Raw genomic sequence first — 9671 nt, forward strand, 5'->3', positions numbered from 1 at the left:
AAAACTTTTAGTATTTTTTAAGAATGTATTTATTTAAGCTCTAGGCAGAAGAGTTTATGATTTCATTTCATTACTATATTTCACTTTTTTTTTTTTAAAAAAGGAAAAAAAAACAGTATGTAATCTCATACTCTTTTTAAGCCTTCTCACTATTTAACATTAATATACATAAAGAAATTGTTAGCTCCACAGCCCTGAGGAAAGCTATAGAGAAGTTGCAGAGAAGAAGTAAAGAGAGTTGACCAAATTTAAAGTAAGTTATTATGGCARCAGAGTAATTTCAACTTGGGTAGTATGACAAAATTCAATGCAAAAGCATCRGCCTCGTGTATACCAGGAGTATGTTTCTATCACGTCTGAAACGTATGTAAAACAGTAAGGTCAGTATTCAGGATCCTACCCAAGGCTGAGGCTGGAGCAGTCCAAATGCTTGTTTAATAGTATGAGTGCTTGAGGAGTGAGGCTGCAGGACTGTGATCTCTCTAGTCAGCTCTCAGCTGTAGAGAACAACACACAGGAATCAACTGGAGGACTTCAAAACTCTTTTCCATCAATTTAGCTTAGTTTGGATAATGTGAAATGCCATGTGGTTTACAAAAATAAATCAGAGTGAACCCTTGGCTCTGAAGTGTTTAGGATATGGATTTCTGRATCTGAAGTAAACTGCTATGTAGAGGAGAGAGAAGAGGAGGACTGCAAGGTTACTAGTTGACTGACATACTTGCTAAATATAATGGCCAAAATTCTCTTTATCTTTAGGCTTGGACACCAGCTAATAGCTTTATTTGGCTTCTCCTAGTCTTCCTACCCTTTTCAAACTATGTGTTTCTGAGGGATGTTAGGCTTTATCCCTAGATCCTTGTAGGTACCTGCTTTCTATTGTACACAGGCACTTCTCTTTACTTGCAATACTGGAACAGAGCAACTGTTGTGATGTTGCAGAGGATGGATGGGGAGCAGAGGCAGTGATCTGCTCCAGGTTGTACAGTGCTGTGGTAGGGACTGGGAGATTGAATACTGCTCTCGTGAGTCCCAGGCAGGTGTCTTTATCCCTTGACTGACATTTCTGTCTTGTCAAGGCTTGCAGCCTGTGCCTCCTGTCCAGAATTGTGTGCGAACATCTGGACAGCAGAGTTAACTGGTTTTGTTATTGAGATACACTGTGAATTCAGTCAGCCTTTAGCCTTGAATAGGATTAATCAACCATTGGTGTGTCAGGCCGTTATCAGTTCTGGGGAAGGCTGGAGGAGAAAGGCTGGGAGGTGTCCCAGTGAGTACATACATTCCCAACACCAATATTTGGCTTGACAGAGGTAGCTAGAGACCTTAGCCCCTCATTGGGCACTCATTGAGTTAAGCCATGTCATATCCTACTGTCTCTGGGCCTGGATGGGTCAGCTCACTGGAAATTACCCTCCTGGCTCAGATGCAGGTCTATCAGCTCCAATATCCCATCTCAGCTGGTGGCTAATACTGGATGTTTCCTGGAGAGGAAGGCAGAAGAACCTTAGCAGGCAGGTGTAGGGTAACTGGCTCCCTTATAGTTTTCATCACTTTCCTCCCTCCTGCAGAGGTAGGAAGATGCTTGGGCCACTTTGGATGTGATTTGCTCTTGAGGATGTTTCTTTTAACACTGTATTTTTCTCTACAAGTTAATGGTGTGTGTAACCAAAGGATAAAAGAAAAATAAGATCAACAGGGAAAAGKAAATGACTTCGAGGAGACTGAGCTGACACTACCAGATGGCCTAGCACCTCTTCCTGTCTGCCCTTGGCAGTGCAGGGCCAAGGGGAGGCGGGGGAGGCCTTGCAGATGACGGTGCTGTTCAGGAATCTCTTGCTGAATAGTCTGACTCTGTCTCTTGGGTCCTTGGGATAAAAACCCAGGACAGGCTCCTGGCACTGTGTTTAGGCAGTGCCCTTTCTCTCTAAAGCAGGACATGTGCCAGTCCAATACGAAAAGCAGAAATTTTGCCAACGGTGGCACCCACAATAGCACCTGGCCCGAAATAGCTTCCTAGGAAAAAAAAGAGAGGCTGATTAGGTTAGACAAGCCTAAAAGGGAGTAAGATGTCCAACTTGTGATTGACAAGTGTAGGTCTGTGAGGAGGTGATATAAATCCTGTGGGTGAGCTCACCAGCAACCCTTTTGGGAAAGAGAAACAGCTGCAGGTAGCACTCCGGGAAACAGTCTCCCCACATCTCCACCTCCCTTCAGCAAACCATGGGACTCAGCGATCAGGAATGGCAGCATGTTCTGACCATCTGGGGAAAGGTGGAGACTGACATCGCAGGCCATGGGCTTGCAGTTTTAATGAGGTAGGCGAGAAAACTTGGTCCTAAGAGTAAAGCTGAGAGCTTTTGATGAGAGACCAATGAAGGTATCTATTTAGTATTGAACCTTGTGTTCATGTGTCTCCTATGTTCATTTTAACTGCTTGTTTTCTTACAGGGCAGTGCTATGGTTTCCCATTGCTATGGTTTCTGGGTTAAAAATTATTCACTGTGTAAAGCGACTGTGCTTCTGTCTCTCCATCTGTCCATGGGCAGAGGAGCAGGCCTGCTTTGAAAAGACTGTGGGACTTTTTTTGCTCCCTTTGCAAAACCTGCTGCTAAAGCTCTGCTTTGGATTTTCATTACCCAAACATAGTGGCAAGACATACTGAAGCGAATTGTGTGTCTTGGGCCTCCAGATGCTCTGTATCAAAGCTTTGGGGAGGCAGGGAAGGAAAGGACAGGAAAAATCACCTCTATGACAAATTTATTGGAATCTCTAATTTCAGTAAATTGACTGTGAATTACCTGAGTCTTTCTTTCTGCTCCCTTTAGTGTCTCCTGGCAGAGCCCTGCCCATCCTTTTCTACCCTTTGGCCAGACCCCCTAGAAATCTGCATTGCAAAACTTGGGTATTAGCTGATGAGGAATTTGAAATCTAGGTCTGAAATGAGGCACATCCTTTCCCTTATTCCTCTTCTCTGTGATTCTGGAGTCAGAGTGGGAGCTCTGGTGAGATCTCCACTTCAGAGGACCCCTGCCTCCATGCTGTATTTGCACTCCTGATGCCCAGTGTGGAAAACGCTGTGGGCAGCAGCTGCAAGACACAAAAATGCAGTCTGGAAGGGGTCTGGATGTTACAGTGGTTAGCCTCCTGGCTTAGAGCAGAAAAAACCCATGGGATTGACACTTGATCCTAGTGTATCTTTAAAGACCTGCAGGGATGGAGACTCATAGACTTCTCACAGGACAACTAATTTCAATAGCTTTCTCTCCTTACATGTGAAGAGCTTTTCCTAATGTCCTACCTAAATCTCGTTTGCTGGCGTTTAAACCTGTGACTTTATGCCCTGGCCCTGCTTGACCTAGAGAGCAGTTTATTCCCGTGTCCTTTTCTGTAGTTTCTTACAGACATGCATGTCAATGTCCTTGAAATCCTTCCCAATGGAAGGTCTCCGGGGTGGATTTTAATTACTAGGGTATGCCCTTTTTGAAGGCAAGAACAGTGGGATCTTCACCTGTTGTTGCCTCTGCGATCCTTTGCTTTGTTTATCTGCTGACAGTCTCTGTAGGTGGAGTATAACACAAAACAAACTCTTGTGCTGAATACAGATAGATTTTTGGTGTTTTCATTTTGTAAATCTGTAGTATTTGGGTAAAAGGTGTGTGGGTATTCTCCCATCRGTACTTTAAGGACACAGTCCAGATCTCTCCCTTAGTCTGTGCTCAGCACAATCTACTAGAAGATGTAGATGCTGAGGAGAGCAGTGGGGGTATGGCATGCTCTTGCTTGGGGGATTTCCTATCTATCTCAAGCACAGCTAAAGAGAGGAGACCATATCAACTGGCAAATCTGTAGTCCATTCAAAGCCTTTTCAAAGATGACYCAAAGCAAGGGGACTGTTTTATGTATGTCCTTTATCATGGCCCAGTTCTGCTGCAATTTGAAGGGGAGTAAGGGAGGTGGGCAGCTGGGTGACAATGTGACAACTCTCCCCTCATATGGTCCACAGCAGGTATGTTACATTGGCTAGAGGAGACTGCAGGACCCTGAGCCCTCCTTGCCAGTCCACCTCCATTAGGTGGCTGCTTGGCTCTGGAAGTGCCACAAGGCAATAAAAACAGTTTATAGACCAAAAAGGTAATACTATTTTTCCTCCAAAGACCTCACAGCCCAGTAAGAGGCAGTCACAAGAAAAATGGCTGTCATGATATGGCAATAAAACTAGTCACAGTGGTCGGGACCCTGTGATGTTTTGGTAACACAGTAGAGAAGAAGAGGCAGGTGTGATGGGGCAGTGCGTAGCATCAAATCAATAGATGACACCAGCCTGTCCTGTGCCTTTGTGCTCTCCAGCCAATTCATGTCATTTCTTGTTCCCTCAAGGGATTTCTGAGTGAGGAGAAAGCCAAGGAAAGCCCATAAGACTTCTCTTAGTTTGGAAGATGTCTCTGCTTGTGGTTTGTTAAAGGCCTCCTAGGTAGATGTCATATCCTGGGAATATGTTTAGAAAACATTGATTCAACTGGATGTGATCCAAAGGAAATAAAAACTACTCCTTGGAAGAATTTTCAAGAGTCTCAGGGGTATATCATCTTATGCAGGTATGATTCAGCCATAGCCAGACATGATGGAGGGAGAATTGTTTTCTAACAATTCAGAATTACAGAATTGTTTTCTAACAATTCAGAATTATTCAAAAATACAGAATCTATCATAACTCCATCTCATTTCCTGATGCAAGGTTTTGCATCTCTTTCATCTCCCTGGGTGGGAGACAACTTGTGCCACGGAAAGATACAGAAAAAAAGGAAAGGTGTACTCAGCACCTCATGGAAGACAAAAATCAATACAGAAATCCTTTGTTTTGATCCCTTCGGAGACCTTAAAAATGAAAAGCTATCAAAGACTGGTCTGGGCACCTTGTATTTTCCATGTTCTTAAGATATTTGTTAATGTAGCCTAATCTATAATTACATTATGAGATGGAGAGTCTGGCTCTTATCCAAAAAGTGTAGGAGGACTATTTAATTCAAGGTGAGATACAACCTCTTGGATAATCCCAGCAGCAGCAAATTTCTGAGTGTGGGGAAAGTGAGTGACCACTGAACTGTGAGAGGAAGGCTAGTTCTGTGACTAAAGTCTTGGGCTCAGGAGCTATAGACACTGTCTAAAGTAGCTTGGGTGASCCATTTCAGGAATACTTCTGTAAAGACAGCCATTGATTTTGACAATGCTTCAACCAGTCAGATTATGCCCATCAGAGAGTATAATACGTATTTGCAAAGAAGCTTGCACAAGGGAGCTGATTGCTCAACACAAAATTATTTGACTGCTCTGAATAACCAGGACAGCCAGTGTCCCCTTCTCATCCTGATTTTGGGAGCCTGGCAAAGAAGAAGAGTGAAATTTCCTACTAATTTGATTGCCAATGGTGTCAGCATCCCATCTCCTAGGAAATGCAGCACAGAGAAACAAGGGGAAAAGCACTAGATGACTGGCTTTGGGCCACTCTTCCACATTCCTGATTTCGTTTCTATTTTGAGAACAAAGTGCCTGTGTATAGCATTGAATGGCATGACACCAGCAYGTCTGAAGCCCCTGTACTCCTGTTATTCACTTGCTCCCGAGGACTCTCTGAGGTGTTGTAGTGCCCACCAGCAGAACTGTGGTGCCAGTAGCTGGCCTTAGCTGAGGGATGGGAGAAAAGGGCAGGAACCAAGATCCTCTGTGTCTGCGTTCACAAGGAAGGGGGCACTGTAAGCTCTCCCACTGAGCTGATGTTCAGGCACACCTGAGTCTTGCACATGAGGGACTCAAGGCTAGGGACTGCTCCCCTTGTGTGCATGTGAGAAGCATTCAACACTATTTTCTCCTGGTCAGTGCAGAGATAGATTGAGAAGAGGGTCTTGGTGAAAGCATAGGGGATTACAATACCTCACTGTAGAAGGATGGTAGGCTGGAGATGGTTGGCTTCTCAGCAATAGAGTGAGTGAGTGAGTGGGTGAAGAAAAGTGGTTTTGTTTTTCCTTCAGGGAAGGGAAGGGAAGGGAAGGGAAGGGAAGGGAAGGGAAGGGAAAGGAAAGGAAAGGAAAGGAAAGGAAAGGAAAGGAAAGGAAAAGAGAAAAGGAAAGGAAAAGAGAAAAGGAAAGGAAAAGAGAAAAGGAAAGGAAAAGAGAAAAGGAAAGGAAAGGAGAAAAAGAGAAAAGAAGGACACTTACCCTGTCATTACAGATGGACACATTTAGGGCAGTATCTCTGTCACAGGCAGAGGGAAAGGAAAAAAATAAGGATGGTTATATTAGCACATGTATAAGCGGATGGGGCTGAACTAGATACAATAGTCGAAGGGAGATATCTCAGACACTTTTGTTCTGAAAGGCAAGGTGCATTTGATAATGATAAAAGGCAGCCTGGACAAAATAGTTAGAAAAAAACTTTTGCACACTTAGTAGCATCAGGTTATGGAACAGCCTGCCAGAGGAAGGATGAAAAACATTCAGAGGGGGAAGAAATGCTCCCCTAGTTGATATACATACTGTGATTGTGAACAGTGGCTATTTGGAAAAGATGTAAAGTTTCAGGGTTCMCAGGTTAAAGTAACTTCTACTAGCAGGGAATAGCTAAAAGCTTTCCTTAAGGATGGAAGCAGGTTATCACACATCTGCCTGTCCATATACACTGAAACACACAGAGYAGCTAGACCTTGGCTCTAGTCCAGATGGCAGCTCTCTCAGGTCTCACAATTCCCCCTGCTTCTGTCTACAGACTCTTTCATGACCATCCTGAGACCTTGGAACGCTTTGAAAAGTTCAAAGGTCTGACAACCCCTGATCAGATGAAGGCCTCTGAAGATCTGAAGAAGCATGGAGTTACTGTCCTTACCCAGCTGGGCAAAATTCTGAAGCAGAAGGGTAATCATGAGGCAGAGCTGAAACCCCTGGCTCAATCCCATGCCACCAAGCACAAAATACCTGTCAAATATCTGGAGGTATGGAAAAGGGCTGGGAATCTTGGTGTCTGATGTCCAGTGAAAGTGGGTAAGACAGCTGTATGAGAGTCACACTTTTATTTACTGATGTCTAGTTGGACTTCAGTGAGCTCTCCCTCAAGTCAGTGGTATCTGTGTATAGGCAGGAGAAGGCACAGGAAGTGCTCAGCTCATGGTATGTGAATCTCCAAGTTTAGATTTCCCATTCCAAACACCWTATGCAGTCTGAGCAACCCTAGACAATAATAAACCAGTTCATGCAACCTCTGCATGCCTAGCAAATCATGTCATATAAGAAAAGTCAGTGACTGGAAACAAGGGACGTATAAAATTTTAGCATAAGCCCTGGAGGATCCATTGGAGACCAAGACCTACTAAACTAAGTGTTGTACAAACACAGGGCATGAATCTACAGCCTTAAGAGAAAAGGCAAACAAAGAGTGAGAAGTGTCATGGTCTACTCAAGGTCATGAAGCAGATCAGTGTCAGAGCTAGGAACAGAGCTTGTTTCTTCTGCCCAGATCAGGATCTTACATGCTAGACCACACTGTCTCTCCAGAGACTGTGGGAAAGGCTCCTGAATTAGCTCGGAGATAATTCCAGGCTCTGCAACCTATTTCTCAGTATGGATTTTCTGAAAATAAACCTTGAATGTTCCTTCTGTTTCTCTCTCTCTCTCTCTCCTTCCTCACAGTTCATTTGTGAAGTCATTATCAAGATCATTGCTGAAAAGCACGCTGCAGACTTTGGGGCTGATTCCCAGGCTGCGATGAAGAAGGCCCTGGAGCTGTTCCGACACGACATGGCCAGCAAGTACAAGGAGTTCGGTTTCCAGGGTTAGCACATACACACAGCAGGACACTACACTGGAGGCCTGGCCTTGCATCTTAAAGTAGCTTCCCCAGCACTGTTTTGTACATCTCACAATTGGCCATCCAAGATGTGTGGGAATGCTTTGATGAGAGGCCAAGAATCACTGTAGGCAGTGCAGAGGCACTCAGAGTAATGCGCATGATAAATCTTTATACTTTCCTGGCTTCATGTATACAAAAGAAATAATCYGTTTTCTTAGGAAAAATAATGTAAGACGTTATCTGTGAGCTTCTGCCTATCCCTTTTCCTTTCCCCTTCCCCAAGACCCAGTCTCAGCCTAGAGGGGAATGAAATGACCAGAGATGAAGGGATGTGAAAGAGCAAGAGGAGCACAGAGGACTGCAGGGAAATGAGAGGATGAAAGGCTGACTCAAATGATGGGAAAGGGATGTCAGAATGGAAAGCAGGAACACAGTGTCCCATTCCCCCATTCTCTCCCCAGCTGAGACTGTTAGCAGGTTACTGTGGAGAGCTTTCAGCGCAATCACTGGTGTTACCTTGCTTTGTGGGGGTAAGTGGAGCTAGTGTCAGTCTTCAGAGTGTGCTGGTTTGGCAACTTGCRTTAGTTGCTAAATTCATGTTTATAAATTTACCAAGAGTAGTACTCCCCATGATCTGTAGGTTTATGGCAGTCATTGCTATGCATTTGAATTTCTGTTGCACTGGGAAGTAGATTATGTGTTTCTCAGTAAATAAAAACTCCTGCACCACCATGTTGTGTTTGCTCCTTGCTTTGTAGGCATGCCTCAGTGAGAAGTGGGAGAGATGGAAAAAGAGTAAAAGGGCCAAATGGTATTTTGTGTACGTATCTGTCTGCCAGTGCTGATACTGCAGTGCCAGTCCATGAAGCGAACAGCACATGGAATCTGTCTCACCCAAGTAACTCAGGACAGCACATGCATACCAGTTATGTTTGCATATGGACGACAGTACCTCAGCTTTGGAGCTGATCTCAGATGTCAGCATGGGGTCACAACCTAGTTACTGGACTGGAACGCAAAACAACRGTCTAGACCTGGCATCTCTGAGTTGTGGGAAGCACTCGCTGACTGAAGGTCACGGCTGCTGCTGAGCTGAGGGGACGTGGCAGTGGAAAGACCATTTACTCCTTCTGTGTGCTCTGCATTTTGTCTGTGCAAAAAAAGGGAGCCAATCACTGTGTTCTGCTTTTCAGTGGGAGCAGGTTTCTCAAGTAACGCAGATCACGGCAACAGAGCAGCACTGAGAAGYAGCACGTACGAGCAGCCTCAGGTCACAGCAGCAGTCTGGCTGCTGAGTTAGTGCTGTGCTCTCTCCAGACCACAAAAAGCAGGGCTACTTAGCCCAGCAGGAGCTTTGCAACAGCAGCATATACTGTGCTCTATACATGAGCTTCRGTCTCCATATCCTTTTTCAGTTTTGCTTTGGGTCTTGCTGAGGTCCATGCTGCACTGTGTTTACAAGTGTCAATGGATATCCCATTGGGGAKCCAAAGTGGTAGGTACAGTTCAGCAAGCTGCCTGCATCTTCCTGTCTTCTTTTCCCCACCCTGAAGCAGAAATGAGCTGATTTCATCAAGGTGTGAGGAAAGGCTGAGGTCAATAATGGGCCTAAGGCTGCCCAAGGGTTATTAAGAAATGGTTGGAGTCTGAAAAGTGTTTTCAGGTGCTAAGCCTTGGCTAGCCAACTCTGTGTGAATCAGGCAGTTTCTCTGGCTAGAGCCAGCCTAAGGGGCAGTTGTACCCCATAGAGAGCCCTGGGGTCCTCATTCCCTCCTCTCCCTCCCTCACTGTCAGTCTGCTCAGCGCCTTGGCTGCGAGGGTGCTACCGTCTC

General features: G+C 45.0%; 1 protein-coding gene across 1 annotated transcript; it reads left to right on the forward strand.

The window, feature by feature from the left end:
* The first annotated feature begins 2128 nt into the window (after positions 1 to 2128).
* On the forward strand, positions 2129 to 8571 carry MB (myoglobin). Its single transcript, XM_085323463.1, has 3 exons — positions 2129 to 2318; positions 6763 to 6985; positions 7680 to 8571. The coding sequence occupies exons 1-3, from the start codon at positions 2224 to 2226 to the stop codon at positions 7824 to 7826; spliced, it is 465 nt and encodes a 154-aa protein (XP_085179589.1). The 5' UTR covers positions 2129 to 2223; the 3' UTR covers positions 7827 to 8571.
* Positions 8572 to 9671: the final 1100 nt, after the last annotated feature.

The sequence above is a fragment of the Rhea americana genome, unplaced genomic scaffold, assembly GCF_003343005.1.
Source record: "Rhea americana isolate MKP2758 unplaced genomic scaffold, rheAme1 scaffold_85, whole genome shotgun sequence".
Classification (NCBI taxonomy): Eukaryota; Metazoa; Chordata; class Aves; order Rheiformes; family Rheidae; genus Rhea; species Rhea americana.